Consider the following 15,771-nt stretch of genomic DNA (forward strand, 5'->3'; position numbering starts at 1 on the left):
GGTGGGCTCAGCATATGTATTTTGGCAGGGCACAATTCAGCCCATAGCAAGGGCTGGGTTTGTGATCCACTGGCGGTGTTCATCTTCTCTTTGTTCTGCCTACTCAGCTTTCTTGGACCTCTTGCTTAGCTTCTGTGTTTCATGAGCCTGCCATCCAGATACAATCACCCTGCTTATCAGGCAGAGCTTCCCAGAGGACGCTCCCCCCCAGAGGAAGCTCTGTCCTGAGTAGCTGCTTTTGATGGCAGGAAATGGGATCTCCTCCCCTCTCACTTGGTCATCCAATGTTGACTTTCTCCTTAGACAATGGCTTGAAAACAGTCTCTGAGAACCCCTTAGTTCTGCAGTGGTGTTGCCATTTCTGGGGATGGGGGAATAGAAGGGAGAAGGGAATAGTGGCACTAAGTTATTTGTGGGCTGGCACATGGGGTATGTTTAGGCTTGATGATTCTGAATCAGATCAGTAACTTCATGTTCTAACTGTCTCACAAAGCAGAAATCAGATTCTCAGCTCCCACACTTTGGCTAGAAAATTATTGACTTGCAAATGCAGAATTCTATTTGCCCTTTCTTGCACAGCACTTTTCTAGATTGGATTCTGATACTGAGAATTTGGCACTTGTTGTAAACGCAAGCTTGGACCAGTCAAACAACTGCTTAGCTAATATAACCTAATAAAATCAGAATATATGAATTCCAGTGTTCTAGAACTCGTGTCAAGGAGTAGGTTCCTGACAATTTCTTAAGGAACCCTGGATGGGGCCGAGAGAGTGTGGAAGAGGAGGAACAAAAACTAGGTTCACTGAGTAACATTTTAGAGAGGCAGGACCAAGGCCAAATTTTGCTGAGGTATCACGCAAAATGAGTGACTGACACCCAAATTAACGGAACACTGACGATTCCTAATACGATTCCTGAGAAACCGTCTCTGCTCTCACTCCTCTGTGTGATTCAAAGTATGATAAAGCTCTCATCACACATAAAGTCACTGGTGGAACTAGAACCAAAACTGAGTTTTTAAGTTTGGAGTTGCCCGAAATCTGCTTTAAAATGGCACCAGAAGAGACTGATGAGACATGACAACCAAATGCGACATGTGATACTGAATGGGATCTCGTGCCAGAAAGGAAAAAAACATTGTTGGGACCATTGGTACCATTTGAATGGGGTCTGTGGATGGATGGGGTGGTAGTGTTGTACGAATGTTGGTTTCTTAATTGGGAGAGCCGTATGGTGGCAGGGCAGTGTCCTTGTGTTTGGCAGGTACACACTAGAGAGTTTAGGGCTGAGAGAGCATCATGTCAGAAAAAGACAAGAGAGGGTAATGGAGCCAATGTGGTAAAATGTTAACAATTGGGAAATTTGGGTAAAGGGGAAGTAGGAGTTCTTTGTACTGTTCTTAAAACTTTCCTGTAGGTTTGAAACTACTTTAACATAAAAAAATGAAAAATTACAAGTCTAAAAGCAATTTTTTTATTTACAATATAAAGGTTACAAAGGTATATATGTATTTATATATAATACCCTTAAGTTACAAATTTTCATTGTAATATACAATGCTATATGTTGACATGCAACTCAAGGGAAAGTGTTGTCTATGCATTTGTATTTATAGAGTACACATACATAAAGCTTTTTTTTTTTTTTTTAAAGAACATAAGTACTGCCCTGTTTTATGCCATGGGTTTTGATTTGGTAGTCTGGTGATGCCAGAAGATTTGGAACTTAAATTTTAAACAATACTTAAAGTCTTGTTTAAATACCAGGTTCTAAAAAGAAGGAAAAAAACAGACCACCACATACTTTTAATTCTTTGTAGAAGTATTATTCTAGCTTTCTAAGTCTTAATACTTAACAAAAATGAAAACTGCATGGGACAGAATACAAGCGAGTGGGTATAATCAGAGTTTGCACAGATTAGCCAAAATAGGCCTTTGTAAGTAGTGGTTTGCCACGTTGTCTTCTAAAAGACCTTGGGTCTGATACCAAAAGGGGAACAATTCTTTGAGCACCAAGGTCTTATCACGCTGAACCTATTCAACAGACTGTAAACACAACACTGGAGTCCTATATTGGAGGGGGGAAAAAATGAAACTGGTTCTTATGATAAGGGCAGATTTGCTGTAAGTTGTGAAAAGCATCATCAAGATGGATTGTGCCAATCCAAAACTTAGTTTTAATCCTATCCTCTCCCCCAAATTCTATTAATTTACAAAACAGAGGTGAAAAAGTGTAACTCACACCCAGTTGAACAGGACTGAGATAAAAGGAGAGCACTTCTTCCAACCTAGAAGGAACAGACACTCACATGACAATACTTATGTGCTGGTTCCAATATACAGTCATTAGCACCCGATTGTCAAAGGGTAGGTTAAAGACCAAGACGCTGGAGGCATGACCTAACTTGGGCACACAACTCCAGGACTCTAGAAAACAAAGGGAAAGGAGCCCATGAGATGCTGTTCCCTCTGCCATTCCAATCACATAGCTCAGGTACTTTCTGGGCATAATGACGGATGTCACCTGAAAGGCTGACCCTAGTGATAAACAGAAGGCAAGCTGGATAGAAAAGGACTGTTATTGTATGAAAAGTATAGAAAAATTCAATCAACCTTTCATTTTCTTTAGGTGCCCTTTTTACTGAGTTTGAATGTCAGAGTGTTCTGGAATAAGTGAAATTTTACTAAGTTTTAAATATCTTCATTTTGATCTCTCCTTATGAAGAAACACTCCATCTATCATGTGTCAGGATTTCCAGCAAATGAGATGTTTAAGGGTTTAAGTGTGGGAATGAATGGGTCAGCACAATTTAGAAGTGGTTGGGGGAGGAGGGGAAGGGAGTAGATGAAATATACATTTAGCTTTGCTGTTTATAGTTGAAAGCAGCATTTCTTTAAAAAGACTTTTCCATTGATCCACTTTGGGCAATAGAGCATAATTGTTGTTCTTTATCTTACTACGGATATTCTACACTGTTCTCCTTCCCAAACTAGTCTCAATTTTGCATTAAAAAAATTATGATGAAAAGACCAATCTACTTAAATGTTCTTGGAGTTCTTTCATGCTGGCATGGACCAAAGACCAAGCAACCTTTTAAACATTTTGCAGTTTGCCAGATGAGCAGAACTTCAGGTGTACTCTGGTGAAACTATGAAGTGGTTACTTAACCTCTGATTGATAGATGGCATGGCATGATTGAGAAGTAATGGATTATGCACTACTTGAGGGCAAGAACTTTCTTTTGGACCCTTCAGAGTGCCTGTGAAGAACTGTATGTACATGAATAAATGCTTATTTGATGAAAGACTGTAAAAATTAATATATTATTTAGTCCTGTAATTTCAAAATTTCTCCAAGCCTCCAAAGAACCTTTTGTCTATTCATAAGAGACTTCCATCACTTTGGAAGAGGTGAGAGAAGGGTCAAGTTCCAAGGATGTGTATGTGACTGGGATAAAAACGGACTCAAAAACTAAAAAGCATTTGTGTCAATGGGATGGAGGTTAAGATTACTATGAAACTGACTAAGGTACGTAGAGGACTCAGAAATTAGAATCTATCAGGATACCTCATCTCACAATATAATGAAGTATCATTTCTCTGTTATAGCTTTTTAGTTTCAACCAATCTACTTAGGGACAATTCAAGGATTACAGTTCATATGGTAGGTTTTGGTTGAATATAACCAAATGATCATTAGAGAGCAAGCAATCATTTGCAAATGGCATATTTAGGCATTACCTCAAATGTAGATTCTTTTTTTTTCTTTTTTTAAACTCTTATTTATTTTTTTAAGTGTGTCTTTCCAGGACCCATCATCTCCAAGTCAGGTAGTTGTTTCAATCTAGTTGTGGAGGGCGCAGCTCACAGTGACCCATGCGGGGATCGAACTGGCAACCCTGGTGTTATGAGCATCGTGCTCTAACCAACTGAGCTAACCAGCTGCCCCTTGATTCATTTTAAAAACCAGAATATGTTTTGGTTCAGTCACCTGAAGTGGAAAGGAAGAATAAGAAATGGCAAGAGATTAAGTTCAAGTTTATCAGTTTTGAAACAACAGAAGAAATATTTTTAAAATATTTTTTCAAGTTAACATATAACAATCATTCTTCCAGTTGGCAGTTTTGCTACGTAGTGTCAAGCAGACAAGGACACAGACGTGTGCTTTATGTGCCTATTTATTGTACCTTACCATAACTTGAAATTCAATCCTCTAATAGGATGAACTTGTATCATTTAACTGCCAGATGGTTTTTTTTAGAGGGTTTCAAATCATCTACTTAAGTAGTCTATTACAGGTATAAAATAAGTTTCACTTGATATCCTTATACCATAGGAATAGCTATATTGCTCAAGAAAACCTAATCCTGATATAAAGCGTAATTATTTTAGGACTGTTATCATCACACATTTATCAAGTGTCTATACACCCACCACAGTGAAAGATACGGCTTAAAAAGGGGAGATGGAGGGGGAAGACTGCTGCTGTCGATTTTTAAAGACGGTATGTGGAAAGCCAAAATAATTCTAGATTTCCAAGCAATTAAAATAGGGACACAGAGAGAATGGCAACAGACGGCAAATTCCTCTGCTTTCATCTTCAAGGAGCCATTATAACAATTCAAATTTAACTAAAAGAAATTTTCAAACTCAAGGTAGACTATAATACCACCTGACACATAATATACCTGATAAAGATACATAAACAGAATGAATATGACTATAGTCAAATTCAACTTTAAGCAGCATCCCAAATTTAAATAAGTCTCTTTTCTTACACAGATATTCAAATCAGACCAGAACACTATGTTGTTGAGAACAAAGAGATCTGGCATTTTACTTCTTCATTAGGGATTGAAAAAATACAAGCTTTGGCTTTCTAACCAGCCATTTCACTCGTGATTATCACTAATGGATGGCAGTGACATGGAAATGTGTACTGGATATTTGGATGGTTTAAATATTATGTACAATCAATAGCTTATAACCAGTGAAAATAACATAATTCAGCCTAAGTGTCCAAGATAAGATACAAAAAAGCAGAGAAAGTGCTTAAGTCTACAGGTCTTCCCTGAAAGCTTCAAAAAGGTTTAATTCTTTAGGTAGGTAGGGCTTTTAATAGAATTTGCATAGCAGCTTACAAGATAATTTGCTTTAAAAAATATGGAGATTCTTCTATGTTTTTGAAAACATACAAATATATCCACATGCATATAAATTAAACAAGAAGACCTGGAGGTTCTCACAAAATAAAAAATAAAAAATTCTATCATAACCTTTTCTCAAAAGTGGTCACACTTTTGTCCATCAAAACCATTTACAGTGAAACCTGTTTTTTTTGGGGGAGAAACATAATCTTGTCCAGATTCCACACAGCTTAATTTTTTTTGAAAGAATACATTTTGGTTTATTAGCTAAGTGCATTTAATCAGCTGAAAGAAAACTGTTACCATTCTGCTTAGGAGGACAAGTCAAGAAAACAAATAATCAGTAACAACTTTAATCATTTGTTGGTTAGAGATTTTTCCACTTATAAAAATATAAGAAATAAATAATTCAATCTCTCCTGCCATGCAATAATTTTCAATCTACAGATGATAAAACAGGCACTATTAGAGTTTACTTGCCTAAAAAGTGCTAATACATGGCTTTGAAATAGGTGAATGACAGTTAAAGTAATAGTTTTGATTGCCTGTACGTGTCCCAATATTTAACCTGAAACTCTGTCTACTAGGTAGGTGAGTTTACAGTTACAACTATCTAATAAATACTGTATAAACATACATTAAAGTATTTCTTCATATAAAATATTAGATACTAATTTCCAGGTAAGGTTCATTTGACGACTTCAGGAAAGGACTTACCTTTTTCAGAAAAATAATAACTGAGCCTTTTTTTTAGAGGCATCTGTGTGGAATATGGAGAAGATATCTGAGCCCCAGGTCTTGGGGCACAGGACGTGGTCCATCGAAATGAGGGGACACTACTCTGCAATTCCTTTACATTCTACACATGGAAGCCCACAACACACTCAACCATTTTCCTAATTCAAAATGAAAAAGAAATGAAAAGTTAACTGTTCTATAAAAGACGTAAAATATCAAAAATGCCCATTTTTAGTTGTCATTTGAAAATAATTTGCCATATTTTGGCATCTAAATACAAAATACAAGTTGACCCTTGAACAACATGGGGACAAAGGCTGTCGACTCCCTGCTCAGTCGAAAATCCGTTTAACTTCTGACTCCCCAAGAACTAACTACAGTCATCCCTTGGTGTCCGTGGGGGATTGGCTCCAGGAACCCCCACGGATACCAAACTCCATGATGCTCAAGTCCCTTATGTACAATGACGCAGAGCAATGCATACAGTCAGCCCTCATCAAGCACAGATTCCCAACCATGGATTGAAAATATGTCCATATTTATGAAGGCTATCTCATTTATAAAAAGTACTTCATTTGTGGTTTGAAAATCCCACAAACACATTAACTGAAGAACAACCTGGTTGTTCCACAATTGGAAAGCTCTTGAAATATGTTAAACGAGCAGCTGAAGGGCTCTTGCTCTTGGGGGTGCCCAGTGGTCAAAGGAAACCTCTCATACAATTTCATTCCATATCAAGACTCAAAAGACATTAAAAACCCTGCGGACCTTGGTTCTATACATGACAGTTTAAGCTTGAGCAAAATGAACTGAAACGCACGCATGCCTTACCTCTCCCGCCCACATTTTAATCACATCTTTTTTACAGATCTTTTTCATATAACTAATGAGGGGGTTCAAAGATCCCCCTGAAAATCTTTTAAGTGGCTTAGCCTTTCATACTGACACAGACAACCTCAATCAAATGGCTTTGCTGCAAACGTCTGTGACTGCGTCGTTCAACTTCTCAGATTAATACTACTCTCACTGCAGAGTGTCACAGTCCCTTATCTGAGGGTATTATGTGTTGAAATTCTTCTTCCAGAAATCATAGCTGGACCTTCAAGATATTTTTTTTCTTCCATGACTTGCAAACTTTTCTAGACAGAACCAAATTTAGGTATATGAATTTTCAAAACATAAAAGCTCCTGAAAAGCATATTCTAGTCTAGATTCAATTTCCAGTTTTAAGTGGATCAGACAATTCATTTTTGAGACCGGAGCTGGGGGAAAACAGACATCTCTCCCTGGCCTCTGCACATGGTTAACCTCACTGTACACAGCCTAGGAGGACTGACTGATGGACAGAGGGAAGACAACGGGGGTACAATGTCTGACTAGAACTCTCTGCTCACGAGTCTGCTCTGTCACATGTCCCACGTGTCAGTTTGCACTCAAAACAAATAGCTCAGGTTTTGCATGTACTGTTGTGTTTTATTTTCCTATTTGGAGTGCTACCCTCTTCCACCCTCTGTAGTGTTCACATCCTCTTATGGCACTCCTGATAAATCTAGTAAATGAGACCTATTCCTAGATCTTTCTTCAGAGAGCACAGAGAACATACAAGCCAATATTACCTTTCCTTTCAGTTCCAGGACCGTGCTAATTTTGACATTTTATATAGCTATTACACTATTTTAAATGTTTTCAGATATATACCTCCTTCATAATTAGAAATAACAAGCTGAATGTGTTCTCCGACACCACAAAAATTAGCAAACTTACTGCTACTATGACCCAATGATGACATCTGGCAATGCTGAGCAAAACCCAGGTAGTTGTCCCATGGTCTCGTCACCCTGTGCGCTGTAGGATGCATCAATAAGCCAACACTGAGTCTTGAATTAGCAGCTACTTGTCCATGCCACTCTGCTGCCAGAGGGAGAGGGCCAGGCCCAGGATCCTATGTGGGTGCACAGAGCCAAAAGCAACTCAACGTGTTGTTTGTGCTGCAAAGCTAGCTTCACCCACAAATTCTAAACAAGCTTGCTCTCCAGCATTTATCTTCCTCCAAGTTATCTGCCCACTAGAAAAGATACCACTAAGGGAATCCCCCTCAAAGACTATTCTTCCAAACTAGGATAGATGATCTTCCTGGAATGGCAGTGATGTCCAGTTATTCGAATAGTGACCAATAAATCTCCACTAACCCTAACCGAAGGCACATTTGGTTAAGCAGTAAAAAATAGCTTAGGCTAAAATGAGGATTTTCTTTTAAAATAAATCTTATAACATCCCCTGGCTCCTACAAAGATAAAATCAGAAAACCCTAAAACAAGCAAAACTTTTCTTTCAAAGCAGTAGTTTCCAACTTGCTTTTCAACTTGGTCACCACTAGAAAAGGAGTGGAAGGCAAGGCAAATCAAATTTTGCAAGTTCTAAGTCCTACAGGTAGCACGTGTGATGGCAGGGGGCATGGGGGTGGAGGTGGGGGGGATGTCGCCAGAGCCAGGACAAATGGAAGAACGCTTTGGTGATGCAACTCGAGGACTTCGTAGGGTGGAAGGAGCAAGAGAAGACAACAAATGCAACAAAATGTACAACCTATTTGGAATAACCAAGAAGCACAGGCTGCTGTAAAGTAGCACCTAGGAAGAGATAGTCGTCCTAAATGAGAGATCAAGGCTAAGTCTGAAATAAATCCTATAGGAAGAAGACAAAGAAAACAACTCTTGGACATTTGACTATGTCCAAAAAGAAAAACAATGAGACACCCTTCTTAATAAGGGAATAAACTGAATTACTCAGAAACCACGTGAGGAAACTAGACAATACATCGACAGCTTCATTTTGGAGCTTATCAGAGTCCTAGAATTTCTGGCCAAGGTAGCTTGTGAAAGGCAGGCTCTTCTTTGAACATGGTTACGGGTCAGCAGTGATTTGCAGGTCCTCGTCAAGGCACTGTGCTGGAGGAGAGAGCAAAGAGCTTTCTTTTTGTGCTTTTTTTTTTTTTTTTTTTTTGAGGTGGAAATACTTCATGTGACATTCAAGGCTCTTTTCCGACTTTTTGCTGCTCATACAAGCAGTCCCATGCGAGTGACTTTGGCCGACAAGAACGTGTGTAACACAAATACAATTGGCTTCGGACAAGAGTGCAGGTCCACGGTCTGTGAAGAAAGGACATTAATTATCATTGCCATATACAGATGCTTTAATAAACACGCAAAATAAACAAACTGAGATGTGATGTTCTACTTTGTAAAAAGAACCTGGGTAAACAATGTGCCAGAGCTACAGAAACTCTACGGGACTTGAAGCCACAGATGAAAGTACTCTCAAGTCAGGTTGTTCCAAGTCATAATTACACATGAACGTGAGGTTTCACATCAACAGTTAGGAGAGGGCTGGTGGTATACTGGGTTCCACCACGCCTGGTAGGAAGAATGAAAAAGTAGAGGACGTAAAAGGAAGGAATATCCTATGTGGACACCATGAAGTGTAGTTATTTTCCTGAGTGGGAACCACAGTAAACTCATCTGAAGTGTGACCATGTATGGGTGTGAGTTTTGACACCCTTATAGGTTGTGGTGGGAACGACAACTCTTGAGGTCAGTTAGGAACACTGCTTCTACCTTCCTCAGCACAGGGCTCTACTTTGGACAGCTGGCACCAGACACAACTTTGTGAAGAATATAAATTATAGAGCACTAAAGGCATCACTAAACTTTATATATATTAAATAGAAATATTTATATTTAATATATATAAATACATATTTTAATATAAAAATATTTATGTATTTATTAAATATAAAGCAGGATTAAAAATATGTAATTGCCAGGAATAATGTAATACCTTGCTTGCTAAATGGCAATTAATAACTGGTCAATTTAATAGGCAGAAGTATTTAACTCCCTCTAATGCTTCAGGCTGTTGAAAGCCTTGGTCCATGGCCTAGCCATAGTCTCCTAAAGGTTTATCATTTAAAATAAGATCTCTAGCCACAGTTTTCTCATTTGGAGGTTGAACTATGTTGTCTCTAAGATATTCTTCAGTTCTAAATTTTCAAAATTCCTTTTTCCAAATTACACCTATTGTGACTGTGTCAACGGACATAAGATATTGATCAGAGATTAAAGGCACTGTTTTACCCTTTTCCATAATTTATGATTTCTGAAGTATACTCAACACACTTCTCTAGTTCTCTGAGGAGAATCATGAATACCTGTTGGTATTTCCTTTAAGGGACAAGGAAGTCAAAAAAGATGATGGCTGTGTGGATATATATCTGCATCTTTTTTTCTGATCAGCAGAATTTCTGTAGCAACCAAGTTGCTCTATTACTTTTAATTTTCATCCCAACAAACTGCTGATAACAGCAATGGATAGAATTTATTGTGTTTAATATGTTAAGTACCTAATATCTTATTTTTTATAAAAGCCTATTTCTTAAAAGGGCTATCTATTTTTTCTTTCTAAGATTCAAACAAAATTTTTTTTAAAAAGGGCATAATTTCCTAATGTGGGGAAAAGAAATAAAACAAAACAAAAAAAACCCCAAACCCAATGCATCTTGAAAACTGAAGAACAGTTTCCTGGCAAAAATGAAAAATGGAATATTAGTCCATAATTGTCTATACAAGAGGTAAGAAGCTATAAGAAAGAAAGAGAATACCTATTAGAATAAACATGTTTTTCAGAAACTCTCTTACCAGTTCTCCCTCAGGACCACCAAAATCCAGATACAGATTTCTGATGCCATCGTCTGCAGACATTTTCAGCCTTTCAAAGGGGTAGCGGTACAAGATGCTGCTAGAACTTCCATTTTCCCTGGAGATCGTGAACCCATTTTCATAGTGGACAGTAAGTCTTATCTCTTGGCCATTTAAAGTGCAGCCTGTAGAAGACAAGCAAAAACATTAATAAAGTTCCTACTTCGGTTATCAAGTGGAAAAGGATTCTTTTGACTTCAAAAAAGGGAACAGAATCTTTTCTTGAGAATGGGTGTGATACCTAACCTATCTGGAACCTGTCCTAAAGTGAGTTTTGTTCTGGTCACTCGATATTTTAATTGAGAAAAGGAAGAAATGACCATATTTCTCCTTGGCATCTGATCTGATTCAGTTCAGTTCAGCGAGTATTCAGTGAACAGCCTGTGCGGGTGCTGGAGAAGTAAGAGGCACGGTCCCTGCTCTCAAGGCCTCATAAATGGTTAGGCGTAAACATGAAACCCCTACATGTGTAAGGGAGAATGTAGAGAACATGACTAAACACCAAACTAAATCAGGCCAAAGCCAAGGGAAGGTTTCCTGGAGGAGATGGGATTTCAGATAGGCCCTAAAGAACAGATTAAACTGGATAGGCAGAGAGGAATACGGAGGTTTCAAGTGGGCAAGAAGAAGGCACAACCACAGGGGGCAGGGGAGATGTCTTACAGGGTTTGGCTGGTATTTGGGAAGAGAACAAAGATAATGGTTATCCAAGATAAAGGTTAGAGTTAGCAAAAGTCATACTGTCAGTCCTATCAAAGATAAAATTCAAAGGATACATCTGAATTAATAGTACAAAAAAATTTTGATCATCAAGACTAGGAAATGTCCTTAGCAAGACGGGTGATGTCCATTTCACTAATGTTTGAGCAGTTTTGTTGTTAGGACAGGGGCTGTGAGAGGCTCTCTGAGACCTGGGAATTAAAGCCCTCTGAGAGATGAACTGAGAATCACCTAAAGATTCCGAGTCCAGCTATGCTTGGTCACTTTAAATAGAAGGAATGACTCCCTAACAAGCAAGTCTTCACACCCAGACCAATTCTTTCACTGGACATGCAAACACATTCAATTAGCCAAAAAAGCGGGTGTGTTTAGGAAATAAGGAAAAAGAGTAACTTAAATATTGGCAGTGTGCCTTCTCAGAACCACTCGAAGAAGAGTTCTGAACAATGGACTGTGAAATAGTAGTTACCCTCAGAAAAGGAACCCTGGGGAGAAACATGGATAAAATTAACTGCCTGTAGAAGTAATCCAATGTAATAATCTCTAATGAACAGCTGAGGGAGTTGGAGAAAGAACAGACAGATCCCAATCAAGGCAACCAAGGTACAGTTTTCAAGGGAATGTTATTCTATTAACATCCTTGAAGCTATTCAATAGTGAAGGATGTTCAGGTCTGATGAGAATAGAGGGGTCAGTTCTAGTCCAGAAAAGAAAAGCTCAAAGAACAAGGACCCACCCAAGTCCTTGTAGCACTGGCTGGAGAAGGTGCGGGCAGGCGGGCGAGTATCTCTGCCTGTAGGAGTGTCACCAGTGGAGCAAGGTCACACGATCACAACTAGCAAAGGCAAGCCATTAACCCCCCAACAAGCCTGTCATGGAAGAGGTTTCTTAAATGCTCTGTTTAGCATTGTTTCTCCTCAGAAGGGCAGGAAAGGAAAGCAAATGTCAGTGTCTCTGTGTGTTACTTAAAAAAAAAAGTATTGTTTATGATTATCTCAACTTTGAAGAGAAGTAAAAGTCACACTGAATATGTTTAGGCCTAGAATTGAGTTTGTTTTAGTTTAAAACTTTTAAATAATACCAGATAATTTTGAATGAGATTAGGAACTGGCCATGCAAATTTTGTGCCTAATAGTCTTAGTTAAATGGCTTCTCCCCAAATAGTAGATAAAAACAGTTGAGGCAACAGTGATTTGATGATTAAGTTCCTAATACCCTAACCCTCAGAGAACTCAGAAGTAAAGAACCAGAGAGAAATAAACTTCTGACTCAGATTTAATGAGAGAGAGACAGAGAGAGACAGAGAGAGAGAGAGAGAGAGAGAGAGAGAGAGAGAGAGAGAGAGGCAGGCATCTGTAACAATGGGTCCTATTCTGGTAAGATATGATCTGGGGCTAATTATCAGGATGGTGCAACAGTAATTGCGGTTTTTGCAATTATTTTTAACCTTTTAAACCACAATTACTTTTGCACCAACTTAATATTAGCAAAGCTCTGAGCTGGACCAGGTGGCTTATTACAACTATTCTGATATCTTGATTCAACTAAAATCCTTCCGGGTGGCTATAAGCACACAATCCACCTCAATTTATAGATAAGTCAGTAAAAAATTTAATATACTGATTTTGCCTAACAGAGTTATCAGAAATATAACAAGATACATAATAGCAGCATTCAAGGACGATCACAGGACATCAGATATTGAGTTTAAAAGCAAGGAAAACACTACAGTTTTTGAGGTAATCGAGGGAGGGAGATAAACATTCAGCACTCAGCAATGGGTGCTTTGTGTTCCATTTGTAGGGTACAATGTGGGTTGGTGTAGGCAGAGCTGAGGACAAGGAGAGCAACTCCATGAGCCTGGACCCAGAATAATGAGAAAACATACATGAAGACTCACTATCGAGTGGAATTGTGAATTATGTCTTAGTTTGTTGGTTGGTTTGTTCATTATTTCATTTATTCATATTTTGGGGTAGACAGATAGGTAATCACAACTAATCTATACTGGGGTTAAAATGTTTTGAGCACTTATTATGGGCCAGATACTGTGTTTGGTGTGGGGAGATAGAGCTGAATAAAAGACAGTTTCTGTTCAGACAAGTGAGAAAGAAAAGTTAATACGGATACAACAGAATGAAGTAAGTGCTATAATAAACAGATGCACGAAACGCTATGGGATGTGGGGGCATAGAGGACAGGGGTGTAGGCTACTCTGGGAAAGTGGAAAAGCCCTAATAGAGGGTGTACTTCAGTTGAGTCTTAAATAATAAGAAAAAGTATAACAATAATGGCCACTTTGTTGAAGTAATTCAGATTTTAACTAGAAGTACTTTAGACTTGAACTCAGCTATAAATCAAAAGAAACAAAAACAACAACAACAAAAAAAGGAAAAAAAGGGCTGGCCCGGTGGCTCAGGTGGTTGGAGCTCCATGCTCCTAACTCCGAAGGCTGCCGGTTGGATTCCCACATGGGCCAGTGGGCTCTCAACCACAAGGTTGCTGGTTCAACTCCTCAAGTCCCGCAAGGGATGGTGGGCTGTGCCCCCTGCAACTATCAACGGCAACTGGACCTGGAGCTGAGCTGCGCCCTCCACAACTAAGACTGAAAGGACAACAACTTGAAGCTGAACGGCACCCTCCACAACTAAGATTGAAAGGGTAACAACTTGACTTGGAAAAAAGTCCTGGAAGTACACACTGTTCCCCAATAAAGTCCTGTTCCCCTTCCCCAATATATATATATATATATATAAAAGGAAAAAAATTAAAACAATAAACTTTCAGGGTTTTTGTTTTTTTGTAAAATTGGTTACCAAGTAATATGTTAAACAGACATCTTCCTATCTTGTCTAAGATTCATCTCATCCCTGAGACCTACTTCCATACCCACCCACACCCTGGGGCCGGGGTCTGGGATGAGGTGGTGATCAGGGAAGGAGCGAGAGGTGCTCCGGGAGCAAGGCCTACGTGCAGACCAACCTCATCAAACCAGGAATCTCCAGTTTACCACATGTACTCGTCCAAGATCAATCATTCTAAACAAAGTTCTCAGATGAGAATGTCCCTGTATCATGAATTAAATCTACACTTGAAAATTTTTCTGACTTCACCTTCAAGGCTTCAATTATTATACTAATTTCTTTTTAATAATAGCTTTGTTGATATATAATTCACACACTTTACAATTCACCCATTTAAAGTATACAACACGATGGTTTTTAGTATATTCAGAGTTGTATATATCCATTTACTTTTAACTAATAATATAGTTTTGACTGCTTGATAATATAAATTATTCTGTTTTTCATTTGAAAATCTAGAGTAGTGGTTCTCAACCCATTAAAGTTCCAAATAATCTGTGGACCTTTCAATGCCCTAGTCAACCGAATTAAAACCCCATGGAGGTACAACTTGGACATCAGTATTATTAAAAAGTGCTCCAGGTTATCCCACTGTGCAGGTGGGGTTGAGAACCACCGATTTAGAGCATTGATACCTGTTTTTTAATTCCTGATGATTACAGTACCCTTACTTAGTTGGGCAAATATAAACATTGGGACCGGGACAAGAGTCAATATTTGGGCCCCAGCACAATCCATTATTTTCAGCCCTAGACTTCACAGGAAATCCTCAAACTAAAATTCTAATATTTCTCCCAGCTTCTCAATAATACTATATTGCAAAATTCTTACAGTGATGGTTTTGGTGCATGGGACTAACTGACGGTCCCTTAGGCAAAAAATTAAAAACTGTTTTTCCTGCTATACAAGTATGATATAACTTTAAAAATCCAAACAACATAAATGTAGCATGTAATTGCACTTGGAGTTAGGGATGGAGTAAAAGCCAGGAATGTCTATGGCAAAAATGACTCGGGAGTAAAAGGCAACGCCCACTTCAACAGCTAAGAGTAGATGGACGGCTCCACCCATCCTCTCCTCTCTCCCATCTGTCCCTCTTCCAGGCTAAGGCCAATCCCTCCACCTTTGGATTTCATCCACTCCCACCTTCTCAGATACTGTACAGGTCTGATTATTCCTTCTTTTACTTGCGATTTCCAACATCTCCCTCTAAATCAGATCCCTTCCATTAACTTTTTAAAATATTCAAGTATCTCTCATTATTAAAAGACATGCCAATACTCAACACCTTACCTTCTTCTTTCTACCAGTCCCCTCTCCTCCTCTTCACAGCAAAACTTCTTGAAAAAGCTGTCTACACTCAATTTATCCTTGTTTCACCTCGCATTCAATCCTCAGCCCTCTGCAATCTGCCATCACACCACCAAGCGTCTCTCCCCAAGGGCACCAATTATCTCCAGGTTGCTAAATCCAACCGGCTTCTTCAGCCCTCTCTCAATCATTGCTGGCTGTTCACCCAGCTTCTATGTCTTCATTCTTCCTTTACAGCCAA

General features: G+C 38.8%; 1 protein-coding gene across 1 annotated transcript in view; it reads right to left on the reverse strand.

Annotated features, from left to right (window-relative positions):
• Positions 1–1,459: 1,459 nt before the first annotated feature.
• The window catches only part of SNTB2 (syntrophin beta 2), an 85,968-nt gene continuing 71,656 nt past the window's right edge, over positions 1,460–15,771 (reverse strand). Inside the window, exons 6-7 of the mRNA XM_019756812.3 lie at positions 10,576–10,760; positions 1,460–9,030 (exon numbers count right to left, since the gene is read on the reverse strand). Of these exons, the coding sequence (XP_019612371.2) occupies positions 8,938–9,030; positions 10,576–10,760 (278 nt within the window). The 3' untranslated portion in view covers positions 1,460–8,937. The remainder of the gene's footprint in view (positions 9,031–10,575; positions 10,761–15,771) is intronic.

This window comes from Rhinolophus sinicus, chromosome 8 (assembly GCF_057876585.1).
Source record: "Rhinolophus sinicus isolate RSI-liver-muscle chromosome 8, RSI-T2T, whole genome shotgun sequence".
NCBI classification, from domain to species: Eukaryota; Metazoa; Chordata; class Mammalia; order Chiroptera; family Rhinolophidae; genus Rhinolophus; species Rhinolophus sinicus.